The sequence below is a fragment of the Galeopterus variegatus genome, unplaced genomic scaffold, assembly GCF_000696425.1.
Source record: "Galeopterus variegatus unplaced genomic scaffold, G_variegatus-3.0.2 Scaffold243, whole genome shotgun sequence".
Taxonomy (NCBI): Eukaryota; Metazoa; Chordata; class Mammalia; order Dermoptera; family Cynocephalidae; genus Galeopterus; species Galeopterus variegatus.
Genome location: NW_007726354.1, coordinates 489,500 through 509,221, shown reverse-complemented (window position 1 = coordinate 509,221; position 19,722 = coordinate 489,500). Strand labels below are relative to the sequence as shown.

At 39.3% G+C, this 19,722-nt stretch overlaps 1 protein-coding gene across 3 annotated transcripts in view; it reads right to left on the bottom strand.

Moving 5' to 3' along the window:
* Positions 1-9,428: 9,428 nt before the first annotated feature.
* Positions 9,429-19,722, bottom strand: part of PITPNC1 (phosphatidylinositol transfer protein, cytoplasmic 1) — a 262,131-nt gene continuing 251,837 nt past the window's right edge. The window contains exons 9-10 of one of the 3 annotated variants that reach the window (XM_008566467.1): positions 18,109-18,227; positions 9,429-14,051 (exon numbers count right to left, since the gene is read on the bottom strand). In XM_008566467.1, coding sequence (XP_008564689.1) covers positions 14,046-14,051; positions 18,109-18,227 — 125 coding nt within the window. In that variant the 3' untranslated portion in view covers positions 9,429-14,045. The remainder of the gene's footprint in view (positions 14,052-18,108; positions 18,228-19,722) is intronic. The other 2 variants (XM_008566466.1, XM_008566465.1) reach the window with 2 other exon arrangements.

Sequence of the window (19,722 nt, the reverse complement as noted above, 5' to 3'; positions counted from 1 at the left end):
ACAAGTCAAGTCTCTCTGAGGATAAGACATTTCCTCTGAGGTTTGATGGGTAAGGAGGAGGCAGATGAGGGGACGATGGAAGGTGATGAGGCTGAGACAGGCAAGGACCTGTATCTCATAGGGCTCTCCGTAAGCTGAGGTGAGGAGATGGCATTTTATTCTAAGTGTGATAAGTAGTCATTGAAGGGTTTTAAGCTAAGGTCTGATTTCTGTTTTGTAAAGATCACCGTAGCTCCCAAATGGAGAATAGCTCACATGGGATAAAGGTAAAAATGGACAGACCAATTTTGAGACTCTAGCATTTATCTGGATGCAAGAGGTTGTGACTCGTAGTAGGTGGTAATAGTGGAAATAGGAAAAAGTAGACCAATTCAGGATGTGATTTGGAGGTAGAGTCAACAGGATGCCTGATGGATTGAGTGTGGTGGTGACAGGGAGAGAGGAATAAGGACAAGCTCTGCACCTTTGCTTTGAGTGACCAGGTGGATTGGGGTGTTCTTTACTGAAATGGGGAAGTCTGCATAGGGGAGGGGAAGGTTTGCAAGGGGTGGATTGGGAGGCCAGACCCAGACTTCTATTTTGGCTGTGTTAGTTTGAGATTCTAAATAAATGATAGCCCATATGATCCTGGAGTTCCTGGCATAGCCCAGGCAGGTGATGTAGATTTGGGCATCAGCAGTACCTGAACGATATATAAAGCAGCAGGACTGGAGTAGGTCTCCAAGTGCTATTGATTTTATCTTCTAATTATAGCTCTGGCTGGCTGGGCAGTTCAGTTGGTTAGAGGGCAGCCTTGTAACACCAAGATCAAGGGTTCAGTTTCCAATACCAGCCAGCTGCCATAAATACATAAATATAAATGAATTAATTTAAAAAATGAAATAAACATAACCTGTCCACCTCTCTCCTTCTCCACTGCCACCCCCTATTCCAAGCCCCTTCTCTTACTTGGCCACCATAATTGCTTCCTGGTCTCTCTATTTTTTTCTTGCCCCCTTCCAGTCTGTAACCAGTATGGTCTATTTAAAATTCTAATCATCCCCACCCACAACCAGGCACACCACCAGCACCAAGGAGCATACCAAAAACATCACCTCCATGTGGGTGGCCCACCATAGCCACCACAGTAACCACGGCTGCCACAAAAGTGGCTAGATGTCACAATAACCATGCTGAGGGTCCACTGGCCACTAGAGTGCGTTGACACAAGGAGAGTCACCAGCAGAGACCAAAGAAAAGAAATAGGATGTCTCTCTCCACAAAGCACATTCCAGAATGACAGAAGAAGCATGTGCTCTACAATAATATTTGGGGAACTGAACACACTGTTCAGCATTGGACAGATCATTTAGGCAACAAATTAACAGAGTAACCATTACTCTTTCAGAGGGAAAGAAGAAATGTAGGGTTATCAGTGGTGGGAGGGGGGCGGGAGAAGGCAACAGGGAGAGATTGGACAAGGGGCATAAAGAATAAGTACAATTTGTAATAATATGCATACTATAATATTGATTTGATCAACATATGTCAACATTGACTCCCCAAAATATTGTATAATCAATTATGATTCTATAAAAAATAAAATTCTAATCATATTATGCCACTCCCTGCTTAAAACCCGTTAATACCTTGTCCTCAGTATGCACAAAATCAAATTCTTGCCTTGACCTACAAGTAGGGTTGCCAAATAAAAGTCATGGTGCCCAGTTAAATTTGAATTCCAGATAACAGATTATTTTTTATTTTACATGTCCCATGCAATTATTCACTGTTTCTCTGAAATTAAATTCAACCTGGCATCCTGTATTTTTATTTGCTAGATCACAAGGGCTTTGCAAGATCTAGCCCCTACCACTCTTTCCTGGCTTTCCTCTTATCAGATATCCCTTGTCCTCTGACTCAGGCCACATTCTTCAGAACCTGGAACAGGCTATGCCCCCTCCCACCTCAGGGCCTGTGCTTAAGCTGTTTCCTTTGCTAAGAATGCTTGCAGCTCTTCCAGATGCATCTGACTGCCACCCTCCTTTCAGATCTCACTCTGCAGAATTGCCCTCTTTTCCTTGCATTCTATGCTTTCCTAGCTTGATGTAACTTTCCTCCATTGACCCTGTATCAAGTAGTAATTGTGCATTTATTTGTGTGAGTACATGATTATTATATGTCTTTTCCACTAAACTGTAAGGTCAGGGATCATATTTTTTTTTTTTTTTTACTTTATTTTTGTCTTGGGGGCTGGTGAGTATGGAGATCCAAACCCATGACCTTGGGGTTATAAGGCTGAGCTCTAACCAGCTGAACTAACTGGCCAGCCCAGGGATCATATTTATTTTTGCTCGCTTTTGTGCCTCCTATGCCTCTCCTAGTGTCTGGTACATAATAGGCACTATGGAAAGAAGGAAGGAAAAAAGAAAGGAAGGAAGATGAAAAAAGTACTAGATTATAAAAATAGGTTTTATCAGGACCAGAATGATGAATGAGGACTAAAGCAGAAATCGGCTCAGTGAAGCAGCTCATAGGGAGGGAAGGGAGGTTTGTAAAGCACCCAGGTCAGTGTAAAAGGAGAGTTAACTTTTCGCCCCAATATGTTGGGGGTGGAGCTGAGGAAGAGATTTGAGGCTGCTTAAATGCTTTCTATCGCTAAACCCTGTTAGGGGCAGCAAATGGAGCAGGATGGGGTAGGTACTGGTGAGATTCTTTGTAGAATTGCTGCCTAAGGGAAAGCTCAAGTGGGTGGGTCTGGGCTGGGTTCCCTGTTCAACTATGTGGGAATCGTTCTCTACTTCCATGTCCCCAGCTTCTCAATTTTTAAGCCCAGCATAAGTAAGTATGAGGGTGTGTGTGGATTAAAGACAACCAAGGAAGTACTTCTTTCCCAACCAGCCCTGCAAATAAATTGGGTCCTAATCTTAACCAAAACTTCTAGTTAAGTACTTTTTTGTATAAATGTAGATTAATAAATTGCTTACGTTTTGTCCTAGTAATGGAGTAGGAAAGAAGCAAGACATTTGGTGCCATTGACATAAGCATCTCCATTTCTTTGCTAATTTTTTTTTTTGTAGATGGTGCTGTCTTCATGGCAAATGTTAGCTATATTTAGATTTAAAAAAATTTTTTTTGTTTTATTTTTTGGCAGCTGGCCAGGATGGGTATCTAAACCCTTGACCTTGGTGTTATAACACCACACTCTAACCAGCTGAGCCAACTGGCCAGCCTTATGTCTAGATTTTTAAAATCTAAATGTTAATATTTGGAAATAAAGAGAATGGCAACTTAAGTTTATAGAACTTTGCAGTTTACAAAGTGTTTCCATATCAAGAAATTATCTTTTCTGGAATTAAATTAGATTCAATTCCAGTAAAATTAAATTCATTGTCTCCAAAAAAAAAAAAAAAAGGATGACTTCTTTCCTGAAGTACACCCAATTAGTAGCTGCCAATGTGATTAAAAACATACATACACACACAAGCAGTCCCAAGTTAAAAAGGAGCTATGTTCTTTTTTTTTTAAAGATGACTGGTAAGGGGATCTTAACCCTTGACTTGGTGTTGTCAGTACCATGCTCAGCCAGTGAGTGAACCAGCCATCCCTATATAGGGATTCGAACCCGTGGCCTGGGTGTTATCAGCACTGCACTCTCCCGAGTGAGCCACAGGCCGGCCCTAAAAGAGCTATGTTCTTGAAGGTGGTTTGAGAGTTGGTTGTTTTGGACTCAGACCTTATTTCCTCATGGTAGCAGTTCTGCGCAGGGAAACCAGGTTCTCACCTGGGCCAATACACTGCTGGGAGGCTGCCGCACGGAAAGGGAACCAGAACACCCAATTGAGAATTTAAAAGGGGGTTTTTATTGGCCGGCCGGTGACTGTTCCTCCAAGGAAGCCTTGGAAGGAAGCAGCCCTGGGTTTAAGTTTAAGGGGTCTTTTAAAGGCACATAGTCACATAGGCAAAAAATCATATAGTCACATACTTACAGTTATCATATAGTTACACATATACACACATACACACATACCGTCCTGGCGTGAGGAGGGGGTTTGGGGAGGCCTAGTGCCTCTGATAACAGAAGCTGAAAGAAGCCAGTTAATCACTTAGGGACAGCAAAACTTTCACAGGGTGATTTCCTCCTTAGGTTGTCTAGATACGTCCGGACACAGCTCTTGGTGTTATCAGTCAGGGACAGCATAGGCAGGAAACAGCAAAGGCAGGCAGAACTAAAAATTTTTCTAAGTACAGGAAAATTTTTAACCTTCAATTTTCACCACAGGTGTTGGGGGTCTTTCAAACAAGAACACTTTTCAGACAGTAAAAATGGCATAAGCTAAATCAATCTACCTTGTCACAACACCTGCCCCGTGCAACTAAGAGATGACCAATATTGCCTTTACATTAGCATTCAAAACCCCAGCAGTCATGGTTCAACTGGAAAACATGTTTAGAATTTCCTCTTGGAATGTCAGGAAATCATCTTCATCTGTTGGAAACTAGACAAGGGGTAGTGTCCCCCCCCCCGTCTCAGTGGAGGTGAGGAGGCCACAAGGAAGAAAGGTTGGGCTTTCAGGGTGTGGGATGGAGCTAGGGGTGGAGAAGAGAGTAGATATTTGAGACCCAGCTGTGGGCATTATGGGGGCTGTTGGACCAAAGTTAAGGGCTGTTGTGTGTAGGGGTCATTTAACAACTCAGATGAATGAGTTAGAGAACACATTAGAAGAAAGTGAAAAAGCCTAAAATTGGGAGAGGAGAATACCATGTGAAATATTAGAGGTCCCCTTTATGGATCTCAGTGCCCCCTCTGGGAAGAAAGGCTCTCAATTTGTCCTCTCAGGAGGATTTGAGGTATTTTACTTTCTAAACCCTCTTTCCTTGGTTTCCATTTGTAGCATCAAGAAAGGGGAAATGGGGGGAGGAAGGAGAGGAACTAACCAAAACATTTAAAGTAATTTATATTTGGATCCAGATAAGAAGAAGCTCATTTTTAGGGTATGTGTAGTTCTCTGGGTACATTAGGTTTAATTTTATATAAATGCAATCATTGAAGAGTTTCAGCCAAGGCAGTGGCATTGCTTAGCAAATTCAATTAACAAAATTTTGGCCTTTCTAATTAAACTTCTAGGTATTAATCAGATCTCTCTCAAAAGCCATTCATCGGGGGCTAGATGGTTAGCTCAGGTGGTTAGAGTGTGGTGCTGATATCACCAAGGTTCAGGGTTTGACCTCTGTACAGACCAGCTGCCAAATATTAAAAAAGTAAAAAAAAAAAAAAAAAAAAAGCCATTCAACAGGCTGGGGAGGGTGTTTATCATGCAAAAAGCTTTTTCGTTTAGATGTAAATTAGACTTAGCTTATCAGAAAAAAGAGACACTTTTGACATTTCTATATTCTGACAATAGCAGGTCATGTTGCTCAAAAGGATCTAAATATAACACACTATTGACCCACTAGTTAATCTGAAATTAGCTAGTTTTTTTTTTTAAATGAGCCAAGCATCCTTATTTAATTCTCTTTACAGACACAAAGCATAATTATTTTCACAACTTGCATGTAAGAAACTGAAGAGGGTTCTGTTGATCTGACTTTATTCTTTTTTTTTTGTTTGTTTGTTTGTTGATATTTTATTTTATTTTTTTTCGTTAAATTTTTATTTTGTCAATATACAATGTATATGATTATTATGGCCCATCACCGACACCTCCCTCCCTCCTCCCTCTCTCCCCTCCCCCCCAAGAATGTCCTTTCCGTTTGCTTGTTGTAACAACTTCATAAAAGTATAGTTGTTATATCTTCTTCCCCACCCCACCCCCCGGTTTTTTTTTGTGTGTGTATGTGGGTGAATTAATTTGTTTGTTTTTTTAGCTCCCACCAATGAGTGAGAACATGTGGAATTTCTTTTTCTCTGCCTGACTCGTTTCACTCAATATTATTCTCTCAAGGTCCATCCATGTTGTTGCAAATGGCAGTATTTCATTCGTTTTTATAGCTGAGTAGTATTCCATTGTGTAGATATACCACATTTTCCGTATCCACTCATCCGATGATGCCTTATTCTTTTTTAAAAAAGTATTTTTCTTTTGTTTTTTATCACCTTATTCTTGAAACATTATTGTATTAGTGTCAATTTCCAGGTTGTGATAGCGTATTATTATTTATGCAAGCTGTTATCATTAGGGCAGTCTGGGTGAAGGTGTACAGGACATCCCTGTACATCTCTTTGCAAATTCCTGTGAATCTATAATTATTTCAAAATGAAAAATCAACACAAATGCACACCAACAATGGAAAAGTAAAGACTGCAGTCAGATCCCAAACTAACTTGAAGGTAAATTTGATACCTTCCTTGTTATGGATGAGAAACGGCCATGTACTCTCCTTGGGGCGAATTCCCTATTTCTCAGGAATGGCTCTCACATGGCTTAAGAGAGTATTATGCATAGGCGGTTATCTTCCTTTTTTAGAACATAGATGCATGCTATCATCATATTTTCTCCAGGAAATTAAGTAAAAGACTTAGGATGGATTCTGCTTTGTCCTTTACCAAGGTTCTGCTTAGACTCAGGGAAATCACTGATTCTGAAATAACAGTGAGTCCAGTCTTTACTCTGATTGTCTCTTGGTTAAAACAAAAACAAAACCAAAAAACTTGTTGGCACTTGTGTAGTGGTTTTCAGGAAATCCTCAAGTAAAAATGCATTCAATGTTTGTTATCACTGAAAGTGTGAAAACAAAATGACTTAGAATTGATGTTTGTTTATTCTGCTAAATGCAGTTCGTTATGCTCAAGATAGTCTTATGTTTTTGTAGTAGCCAGTCAAATGTTCCTGAAGCTTAGTTAACAAAGGCACTGAACATTTAAATAAATCAGAGAGCTTCTTTGTGTCTGGGCTCTCTGTTCATTAGGGTGATACCCCAAATAAGGGTATTTTGCCTATAAATATATTAAAACAACAAAAGATTTATATAGGAATTGGATGCTGGCAATTGGTTAACAAGTTGAGAATGGTGAACTTTTAAAACTGCAAATACTTATTAAAAGAGACACATGTTCTCACTCATATGTTGTCAGTAGAATTGCAAACTGGTACAATTTTTTTGGAGGGCATGTTGGTAGTAAGTACCCAAAATCATAAAAATATTCATATCCTAGGACTCAGTAATTCAATTTTGGGGAGTTTATCCAAAACAAATAATTAAGAAGACGTAAACGATGTTACAAAGGTGTTCCTAACAGCACTCTATATCATAACAAGATCCAAAAAATAACCTAAATGCTCAATAATAAAGAAATTCTTAAGTAAATTATGGATTTTCAACCCAATGGAATATTATGTAACGATGAAAAATGATAAACATGCTAGGTAACAAATGTAAAGGTGTTTATTAAACAATACAAAATCCCCGAAACATTTGTAGAAAGACATGGATCTACCAGTTATGTTTCACAGAAGAAAGTACAAATTCTAAATAAAGTACTTAATGAATGAAGATAAAAAAATTCCATATTTGGGTTTATATAATAGAATTTATCAAAATGTAGAAAAGCAGAATAACTTCAAGATGACAGTGGGAAAATCTAAATTGGTAGAAATCTTTTGAAATTTTCACGTGTGTTCTGAGAAGAGCAAAACACACAGTACTGATGACTAACTTTCACTGCGTATTGCACATAGAGAGAAGCAACCTATCTTTGGAATGCTCTGACTGCCAGCATCTTGCATGAAGAATCCCTTGGGAGCAGAAAAATTATTTTGAAATAGGATTTTTTAAAAATCACAAAAGCCCAGATTTGATAGCTCTCAAACAGACTCCAGTGACAGAGTGGTCAAAACTCCTCTGCTTAAGTTAAATGAGGGGAAGTGACGATCCCAGTCTTCCGTGTCTGCCTTTGGTGCAGATGGTTGGTACTTAGAATTAAATATAACTATCCCTTAAGTTCCAGGACTCAGTAGGTTCTGAGGCCATGACCAACATCTCTGGCTACACAAGAGCCCAATTCCCCAGTGCTAGGAATGAACAAAAGCACTAAGGCAAAGTACCAGACTGTCCCCAACTTTCCCAAGAGCAGGGAAATAGTTAAATGTTTGAATTTGAATGGGATATTTTTCTAGGTTGCACACTATGGAAAAGGGAGAATTTATGAGAGCATGAAATATCAAAGGGCCAATAAATTAAGCAGAGAAAAGTCAATCCGCAAACCTAAAAACAGGGCTTGCTTGTATCAACGTCACTGAGTTAAATACACACACACTTGAATATATATGCCTACACAGGTGGATTGATGTTCCAAAGCCATCAAAGCTTCAGATTTGAGGGTGACATTTTCAGATATGGATAGATATTTCAGAACAGGGCTTGGAGAAGGGACACATGATTTATCCTGAACTTGAAAGGCCAAGGTGCAGTTGGAAGTCAGAGGCAAGAAACCCCAAGTGGAATGTAAAAGAGGAAAGAAGGAAATTTTAGAAAAAATGTTGGTGTTCAGAAGTTTAAGGATAATGATAATGAGATAATGCCTCGACTTAAAGCTGTGCTAGGAAATAGGGGGTGTTACAAACATCTATGTATTTAACATTAAGCATCCAAATATTGAACAACCAATGTAGTTCAGCCCCAGCAATAAACACCCAGCCTTGCTGTACCCAAGTTTGCTGGCTGAATATCAGCCAGCAACTATATGTGGGAAATTTGCGTGCTTTGAATTTAGAATTAAAAGGCAGGGTGGGGGTGTTAATGGGGAAGTTCGAACTACAAAAGCAAGCATGTTTTAGTTAATTGGATTGATGTTGTATGATTTCAGGAAATTTTTCAGTGTAGAAAGTTCAGTGACGGTATACTGTTACATGAGCGGTGTGCCTGATCCAGTCAGAGATCAGAACACACAATGTGGACATTGACATTAGTTTCAGGATCAAAGGAGCCAGGGGCAATAACGCCTTTCTGTACTCACAGTACCCATCCCCAGAGGACCCTTTGTGAACAACAGGAGCTACTTGAAATCAGAGTGATTTCAGCTCACCTTAAAAACTGGCCCAATCTGCAGTGGAGAGAATCTGGTGTCCCACTTGGGTGACATTCCTACAAATTCCCTTGGGGTGTGTAGCCTCACATTTGATGTGGAGGAATCTAGCACCTGTTAGAAGGATGGATGAATCTATGTGTGTATCCCACTGGGTTACAGATTCACCTTGGGTATTTTTTGGCTGGATAATTAGAGCGGACACCCAGACTTTTCCTATCAAGGGCCCTGGCCCTGAAGGTACCATATGCCTATTAGTGGGTGAGGCTTCCTTGAACCCAGGTTGTCTAGGACTGGGTCTAAGTAGTGGCCATTGGCTTGTTCTTCCTTCTTCTCTGGCTTCTTTTCCACGGACCCACAGGTTAATAATGGCCAACACGCCCTTGAGAATAGCTGAGAAAGAGAGAGAGAGAGGAATCTACACTTGGAAAGAAGATTGCTTTGTACTTTATTTACAACAGAATGTAAGAAAAAGTAAGTTATTAACAATAATAAATAACTGGGGCAAAAACACAGAACAGCCATAAAATGACACAGAAGGATGGTATATGTGAGGATCAACTTTTGTTTGCGTTGCTTGTAGTCTGTAACACTGTGGTTTCCAAAACTTGGTCCTTCAGCAGTGGCAGTGGTATATTGACTAATTTAATCAATCAAGATCCCGGCTTGAAACGTAAACACTAAAAGTTACACTTGAAGCTACATATAAGTGGCAGAGGTACAAAATCAACTCAAAGAATTTCTTGGTGATATACAGAAACTAAAGGGAGACTTGCAATTCAACAGACATGCTTTCAATTTAAAGCAAAAACATTGAAAGGCTTATCCTAAAGCATTTGTTAATTTAACAACAAAATTACAATAATAATGGCATCTGAAAAGTTCCCAACACGTTCACATTCTTTTATTGCACTAACTCCTAAGAAGCTTAAACACTTATATTTCAAATGCAAACAGATTGTTTTGAAGGTAGAACACAGAAGAACCCAGTATGTTTTGCCTCAGCATGCCACCATGGTGCTATTGTGTAACACTTCAATTTCAACAAGAATGAATAGATTTAAATTATTTATGATCAAATTATCAGTGGACAGATTTTTTTTTTTTAATTTCAAGAACTACAGCTCAGATGGCAGACTGTCACCTAGCCTACTGAGTCAGATAATCAGAAAGGTACTAAAACTATTTAGACAATTTCTCTCTATTGCATAGTCTAATGAAACATAACATGTAAAGTCAATTATACTCTGGCCCTTCTCAAAAGTAAAATTCCTATTAACCTAAGCCAGCCAGGGACCTATTACCTTGTTGTCTCTGAGCCATGAAGAGATGCTAAAGAAATTAGAATTTTAAAATAAACATAAATACATTAGCCCTGAAACTTTCACAGAAAAATCACTTATCAAGTCGTGCTGGAATCTATTTACTGTTCATTACAGTGTCTTGAAAGAAAATGGCATAATTACTTTTGGGGACATTGTTGTGTTTTTTAAGTGTCCACATTACACATCCACTTGGAAATCTATTTTTACAACCAAAAACATGGCTAATAAATACCTCCAAATAAATTAAAACCATTTTGCCCACACACAGATGCAAAATCATAACAGGAGGGTTTATAAATTAGTTTTCCAATGAACCCATATATTTGCAGTTATAATGGTGGTTACCAAAAATGTCTTGGCTTCTTTCACTGTTTTCCTTCTTTGCTTTGTCTTACTACCGCCCGAAAGTGGGAAAATGGAATGATCCTCAGAGGTGATTTTTGACAAAGTTTATGTGATAAAAACACCAAGACCTTCTATCCCAGGAAAGCACAGCCAAAGCAAGATCCTGAGCTACAGCCAATGAAAAGCACAGGAGCATTTCGTATTTGAAATCCACCCAAATTAATGAAAGTTTTGGGCATTTTGATGGGTCCCCACCAACATCAGAAATGAAAATGGGTGAACATATGTTATTCTATGGATTATTTATTTTAATTTGGCTACCAGAGACTTAAAACTGGTAATGTCTGATTCACTATACTATATTTATGTATATATATATATATACAGATATGATACAATTTTGGTGAATAAAGTTGTAGGTTTCCACATTGCAGACAGAGGCACTGAGTTAATTTTTCCCCAAACATGCTTAGCAAATTCAAGTTTCTGCTTTATTTTCTTCTAAATTTCCATTATGCAGCCATTTTTAATGTACATCCTTATAAGAATTATTAATGTTCTATATACACATTCATTCCAGGCTTGTATTCCACAATAACAAATTTATGTATGGAGAATGTGAAATGTCACTTGAAAACCAAGATTTATTGAAGTCATTTATGCCTTGTGATGACTGGATTAAATATTGAAAGCAGCTAAATGAATATCTGCACACTACCACCCCCTTTTAATGTTCACAAACCACATATAGACAGAAAAACTGAACCTTAAGAGCACACACATTTGTTGGCTAAGAATCACAATACCATGGGTAGCTTTGCAATTGGTATCTGTGGCATTATACTGGCTATAAAAGAAATAAAACTCACAAAAGTAAATCAGAAATTAGCTTCCTAATGCATATAAATTGTTGACCTTGACAGCAGATGCTACTTTATAGAAAGGGAAAATAGCAACAGTGTTAATGGAAAATCGAGGTGCCAGATGTGTTAACAACCTGCACGAAATCAATTTGCTCTACATGAAATTAAGGATCCCACCCCCACCCTGATTTCAGCTTGCAAATAGTAAGCAAATATATATACTATATCTCAGTGTCTTCCAAAAGTAGAATTTTGCTTCCTAAAGTGAACATTCTCATTAAGTACTACTGTGCGAAGGGGGAGCCATTGAGAAGTCCAAGGGGTTTGAGAAAAGACTGTTTTCCCACAATCAAAAATTCATGCTTCCATACCATGCAAAGAAGTGTCTTACTACCATACTACCACTCTTAGGAAAGAGATGCATTGTTGATCTAGGCTACTTGCAACTGGTTTCCTTTGAATTCTGGGTTTGTTCTTTTTAAGCTAAATGTCAACCTATAGATAAAGAAATGATCTTGACAGTCTGACCTGTGACTTAGAGCACTTTGGTGCTGGGTTCATGGGGCCAGCGCCTGCACCTTGGGAGAGTGTATCAACCTGAAAGACACGACAGAGTGCTGAGCACTGAGAGAGGGACGCAGGCAGCGTCCACTGGCTGAGGGGCTGCGTGAGAGAAGGAGCGTGTGGCTCCTTGGTCTCTTTTGTTTGCTTTGGAATCTGTGTTTTGGGAAGGTCCTTTTCCTGAGGTGGGAGGTTACGATCAGGAAGGCTATCTGGGGTATGGGCCTTGGAGTTGCCCAAATGCCTTGCTCTCTTCCTCTCTTGGAGGACAAAAGTTGAGATTCTGCTTGCCCCCCCTTCTGTGTTTAAAGGCAGTGAGGTGCAAAGGTGACCGAAGGAGATTCTCTCTTGGCCACTTTGATGAGTGAACTTGCCTACGGTCAACCTTGATTCTAATCCTGCATTACCACTACTTGCAGAAAGGAAAGCTAGACAGACGGGCATCTATTATTACTCCTCCTTTCTACCCTACGAATAGGAGCCAGCAATTCTGCCCATTCTTTCCTGATACTTAACAGTATTTACTCGATTTCTGCATCATTCCCAATATTTGGATTTTAAGTAAGGAGCAAGAGAATGACAGTCTTCTCTAAGGTCTGGTGGTGGGCAGTCTGTTCCAGGGAAGTCTGGATGTTACTGAGAGTAAAAGAAGGAGAGGGATGGGGGACAATTGTTTTTTATGGTTCATGCACCAGACATTCTGACAGTGTTGAAGTCCAGTTAGCTTACTCTACCTTTGAATTTCTTTGAATAGGCAAATAGGCAATGAATTCTATTCAATTAACTGCAGATTCTGAGAATCTTAATGGATGATGGAATCTGATAAGTCAAGGTTTGTTGGTACCTGTAGAGATAAAAGATGTTGCCTCACCTGGGCCCTTTGTTTCCTAAACTAAAACATTCCAAAATCAGTCAGTTACGGTCACATTCATTCATGCAATTCTTAAAGATTTCTGAGGCCACAAGGGCACAAAGGGGAAAGTTCTTCGAAGACAGAAACAAGTGGAATCTTTATTAAATTCTGTGAAAGGTATAAATAAGTTATTATTAATTGCACTTGGAGCCTTTATAGGTTAATAATTAAAATTTTCAAAAATTTAAAGAGTTAAGTAGGCCCCAAATCCTGAGTCAGACTAACCAAAATAGGAATCTCAGTAACTACTGGTATTCAAGTACTGGTGATGAGCACTTCAAAATCTAACAATTAGGTATGTTATGCCTGAGAGTATTTTTGGGAGTTTCAGGTTTGATGGGAGGAAATCGACTTCACTATTTTACCACACCTTGTAACAAAGGGGTGCAAAGTTTTCATTTATTTACCCTTGAAGTTTATGCCAACCTCATCCAATGCCCAATCACAAAGCTTCCTCCCTGGCTTACAGCTATGGCTACAGAAGATTCCTTCTGTCCTTTGCAAGTCTTACATCCTACATCTAACATGATGCTGTGTGGCATACTTAGGGGATCATACTATATGTGAAATTACATAACTACGTGCACACTCAAGAGATAGAAGGAACATGTTTGAGTGACAAAGCAGTCTTTTTCTATATCAGAAGATTCTTTAAAAACAAGACCAAACAAAACAACCCCCCCAAAACAAAAATATAAAACCCCATGAGATACTTGTATGAAGTTACTCTGATTTGGGCCGACATGGCTTATCTGAAGAGTGCACACCAGGTAAATTCAGGGTGACTTTTTTCTCAGGGTCTGGAAGTGTGAGAGTTTCTGGGGCTGACTTTTTCCGGGGCCGATCTTTGGGGACTGACAGAAATTCTGGTGCGTCTGTGGAGAGAGGGGTGGACGGAGCACTAGAAGGGGCACTGCGGACTGAAGAAGGCAGCAGGGGAATGCTTGAGATAGAAATGGCAGGTGGGAAAGCGCCAATTTTCTTGTTGGTGGCTTCCTGAGTGGCTCGTTCAAATTCTCGGACTTCATCCATTGTCATGTCTTCAAAGAGAAAAACAGAAAAATGAGTAGTTATTTAGAAGAGAGGCAATGGATTCATGACTATACCTGTTTTTAAAGGAACTATAGAAACTATCATAGAGGGGCCTGTCCACATTACAGATCACAACCTAAATTATCACTGAAATACTAAACTCCCAATTTGTTCTTTTTACTGAGGCACACCCTTGAGAACAACATTCCTTTATGAATATCCATACAAGATTTTCCAAAGCACTCTTCAATGAGTATTTTAAGTATTCTGAATAAGGACTTAACAGGAGAGTACAGAACTAGACTGTGTCTCTGTGTGTGTGTGTGTGTGTGTGTGTGTGTGTGTGTGTGTGGTGTTGTGATGGTGGCACTCTGTGATGTATATGGAGCTATTTTTGGACCTGGTCATGTCTTCCATAAAGAGAAGGCAATTAAAGCAATCAATGGCCCTGAAATGATACATATTACTGTTAACTTTACATCAGGAAAGACGGATACTTTTATTGGGTGGACAGAATTTCTTAACATGTTATCTTCTTAGTCAATAAATATACTTCTGGCATTCTAAGGGTGTATAAAGATGCTATGTTACTGGTTTCCTTACTGTGTATCCATCCTGAGATTGTTTAGACACTGTGTTTTAATCAATGCAGCTTAAAAAACAAATAAGACTACATCACCACTGTTCCCTGCTAATTATTCAAAAGCCAAGAAAATAAAACCATTTCTCAAGGAAACTTAAAAGAAAAAGAATAGAGAATGAAAAGAGAGACTCACTTAATCAGTGAGGATTTTATTTAAAAGAAAAAATGCATTATTCGGAATTCAACAAATAAGCCAGTGATACCTCCTTTAACAGGCATTGGCAGATGATGTAGATTTTCCAAATATCTGAAACGTTCTTATTAAGGGAGAAAGTAAAAACAACATTTTTTGAAATGTAAATCTTTCCTAATGTACTTAATGTATTAGTATACACACTTACTACCTTTGAGACATAATAGATTGAAAATACATCACTTACGTATGAAAATATATCACACAGTGATGGTTTCCTTCTCAGGGTCTATTTGCTCTTTTTATTTTTATTTTTTTTTCCTTTTTGTCTTTTTTTGTGACCGGTAACGGGATCGCAACCCTCAGTGTCGCGCCCGTACCGCGACCGGAAACGGGATCGCAACCCTCGGTGTCGCGCCCACACCGTGCTCAACCAGTGAGCGGACTGGTCTCTATATGGGATCTGAACCCTTGGCGGGAGGGCCACCGTGCTCCCAAGTGCCACCGTGCTCCCAAGTGCCACCCTCTACCGAGTGTGCCACCAGGCCGGCCCCTATTTGCTCTTTTTAGCTTGATATCTCTTCTCTCATTTTCAGAAACTCTATTTTTATTGTTATTGTTAGTTACGGTCAGTCTGGCTATCCCTGGTATCCTTTGCCATTTTTGCTTGCTGGGAACAGGGTAAACAGGTTACAGGGCTTATTAAAATAAGCACTGAGTCAAGGTCTAAGGCTCATCCTGAGTAAAACATGAAATTTGCTGCCCATAGATTTTCTACCTCTATTTTGGCTTCCCAGAGACCCAATTTTCATTCTTTTGTGTCCTCTACTATGTACTTGGTAGTTGAAACTTCATTAAATAATATTGCATGAATAAACTAGCAGGAAACAATATGGCCACTTTGGAAATATTAGGTGTGGAGTGAATATGCATAACAGTATTGATCATTAGGTCTTATAACATCTGAGCAAACCAGAAATATTTCTCATAAAATGAAATCCTTAAGAGGATTTCCTGGGAACAATTATTAAACTTCTCTGAAAGGGAAAAGGTTTTACAAAGAAAATAAAAAGTTGTGACTATGTGGATATAATACAAAATTCAGAATGTATTAAGAAAAATTGTTCCTACAAACTTACCACTTTTAAAATACTAAGACTATTAAACAATCTAAAAAATGATATTAAGGTTTAAAAGAGGCATTACCTCAAAATAAAGTTGAGACTCTCAGAAAAAAATTTAATGAACTGGGGTATGGTATGTATTTGGTATAATAAACGGATATCATCTTTGAAAAATTAGACTTTCTACACAAGAGGCTGAAAACATTGCTTTACTTCACATACCCAGCAGGGGGCAGAAACCATCCAAAGCACGGAATTTTGATTTTCCACTCTGCCAGTCTTTTAGAAGTTCTCTTCCTTGAAGGCTTTGAAACTACGCAGCTGAAAAGACTTATTTTCTTATTGCTGTGCTCATGGATGTTAATTTTGCATAATTTCAATCTAATTTTCTCCTGCTCAGGTGGATGATTTAAATTTCATTTAGCATCCATGCAGTTTTTACTTGTGGACAGCAGCCTCCTGATTCTAACTGTTTTTCATTATAATAGAGTAGAAAGACTATGGGAAAATAAATAATCCCCAACTTCACAGAATTCCAAAGAGTAAGGGAACTGTCATAAGCATTGAAAATACCCACTTTCTGTAACTTCTTATGTGGTAGGCATCTCTTACCCTGAAGTCATGGGAGCAACCGTGAGTGGCAACCAGAGGATACACGGGCTTTCCCGAGTGGAGAACCATGCTAGGTTATCACCTACTTAGTAAACTGACATTATAATTGTATAAAATAATAATAATCATAGTGAAACTGATACAAAACCAAGCAAAGAGCCTTCAGCTGTGAGCCTTAAGAACTTAGCATGAGAAAAGCACTGTGCTTAGTATCTTTTAGACATCTGGTGTCTCTCCTTTTTTGGTGGCTTCCTTTGTCTGGTCATATTTATAGTGGACAGCTTTCAGAGCAGTTGGGGGGAGCTGGTGTCTAACATTTCGAAAAGAAAAGGTAATCGAAAGTGATGAAAATTCAAGGACAGATTCCTTAAAGAGCATTTCTAACTTTAGAACAGGAAGAGAGGAAGAGGGCAGTCCCATCAGAATTTGTCTGTGAGTAGAGAGGAAACGTCTAAGATAAATCTTGCACCAACAGTTATCTGCAGGTCCAATCATTGCATGCAAAACAGAGAGGGACAGTTAGGGCCCTTGCAACCTCAAGGGCAGACACATGCAACCAATAGCAGCACATGAGCCTTGCAGGGCACATTCCGAAGACATGCTCTTGAAAACTTAACTAAAAATGTCCAAAGTGCAACCAGAAGGTCTTCACAATTCTAAAGCATCCATTTACAATAATAGCCACCTCTCAAGTTTCTATAACTACACTCTTGATTTTTAAAAAAATCTAGTATGTATTATCTGAGGGCCTGGGCTAACAGACATGAGGGCTCAAGCTCTGGCTGAAGATACATAAAAATGATTTGGTGATTACATTTTGCTGCATCATTTCATCTCCTCTTTATTAGCATGAATGATTGAGAGATAACTATGTTTAAAATGCTGGCATACACCATGCAGTCAGCTATCAATTTCCAGGGTGCAACTAAATAACCTGAGGCTCTCAGAGGCTTATCCTAAGTCCCAGGCTAGATCCACTATGCAGATGAGCACATTCCTACCTCACCTCCCCTTCGCTGCTCAAGCTATGTGTATGCACAGCCTGCAGCCCCGTCTTGAGCTTACCCTAAGAAAAAAGGAACTGATTGGGTAAAACAGCTATAAAGAGCTGCAGAAAGCATTTCAAAGCAAATGTAAAGAAACCTAAAATAGCAGATGAGCCAGAAGCCCTCCCTTGAATGAACGAGTGAGTGTTAACTATGTTTTTAAATGCTACTGGCATGTTCTAGTTTACGTAAGACATCCATTTCACTCCTCCGCTCTTTTATGGTGCAGGCCATTTTACTAGAACCACAACATGTTTCCACTCTCCATGTTCTTGGTTTTATGACCAAAATAACTCCCAAGTCAAGCAGCTTTAAAGAACTGAAATATCTGGAAGAAAGAAGTGACACTGCCCAATTGAGACCCAGCTCAGATTCTTCACCAACATCCTCTGGGCAATCACTCGTTTTTGTGGAAGGTTGGGAACTGAGCATTTGCACCATTTCCAAGATCAGTTTAGGTGTGTGTTTGGTAAAGGGTGGGCAACATGTTTTAAAAATTCTACATACACTTGTCTGGGCATGGCTCCCTATGTCATCCACAGTGGAGGAGAGCTGATTGCAAACTTTTATGTTGGTTTGTTCATGCATGTTTTTCTCGTATTCCCGAACATCATCCATTGTCATATCTGAAAGAGGTCAAGACGTTGGCAACTTCTGTTATTAAACGCAAACTTTCAATGGGGAGACTTTAGGGAAAGATGGTAGCTTAGCAGTAGCCAGAGGTTTTAAAAAGCAGGGGATTGACTAACTTTATGAAGAGTAAATCATAAAGTTAGCTAAACCAGCCAAAGGGGGAGTGAGGGCAAGGAAGTTAAGTCAAAATAGTCTAAGAACAGAGAAGAGTGGAAATTGTTTAGACATGATTATTATCAAGTGAGCTAGGTGGGTAGAAAATGTTAGCACGTGGGCAGTGCCGTAGCCTGAGATCTCCTAAAGCATCATTAGAAGATCCCTTTGGGGACAAAGGGTCAGGTTTGCTTGGTTTCATACTTACCTTCCATATACCTTTCAAAGTAGATTTAGGGATTCTTTAAATCAATGCATTTAACAACAGAAAGGACACTTTCATTGCTATTGCAGGAGATAGTATGTAGAGGTCAGAACAATGATGTTCACTGGTACAAGTGAGATTTGGTGCAATTCTCACACAGAGAAGCATTTTTGCACAGAACACATGGTGTCAGAGAGTGCAGGTCTAAACTGAGCTTCAAGTCTACACTAACAGCTTGAAGGTGGCTGGCATGACTAACACCCACACTGACCTATAAATAAAATGGCACATGACATAATTTTTGGCCTGAGTCTGCAGCTTTTCAGTATTTCGGGATAATAATCTCTTAATCCCGTGGTTCTCAACGGAGAAAATTTTGTGACATCTTGGTTGTCACAGCTGGGAAAGGGTTGTACTGGCATCTGGTGAGTAGAGGCTAGGGACGCTACAGAACATCCTACGAAATCCCCACCTCCCAGCAAAAACTTATCTGGTCCAAAATGTCAGTGGTGCTGAGGCTGAGAAACCCTGCCTTAATTTAACTGATACAAAATTTAAACAAGGAACCCATCCATCTTCAGAATGTGAAATGCATAAAAATGACAGTTAGTCTCATTTTCAATACCTCTATAGCTCTATCCCCCCACCTCCACCCCACTCCTTGGTTCCTTTACAATATTTTATTAGCAGTTTTCCCAGATGGGCATTCCTCTCTGTTCCTCTCTTGGCAGAATTTAACTTCATGCCTCTTTACCAATGAAGGTATGTTGAACAATTGCTTAATCTACCACCCTAATCACTAATAGGCTTGGTGGGGATTTAGAGTGGGTATTCACAGCTGCAATTTTTCCTTAAGTATTTTCTGTATCATGTGGTGTCTTTTTATATCAATTCATGTGTCATGTGAGATTCTCTTCACTACTGAAGGGAAGACTTGCCAGAAGTTTATGATTTAATTCACGGTGGTTGGGGGCCAGGATGGGGTATGGCTCTAAATCCAGACTTAAGTTATTTTAGTTAGCCGATGATCCTCCCGGTACCCCAAAATCTTCCATCAAAATGCTGTCCATAAGCAATGTAAGTATCAAGAATGCTAAGCAGCAGTCAGGCTAAGCAAAGAGCATGCTTTT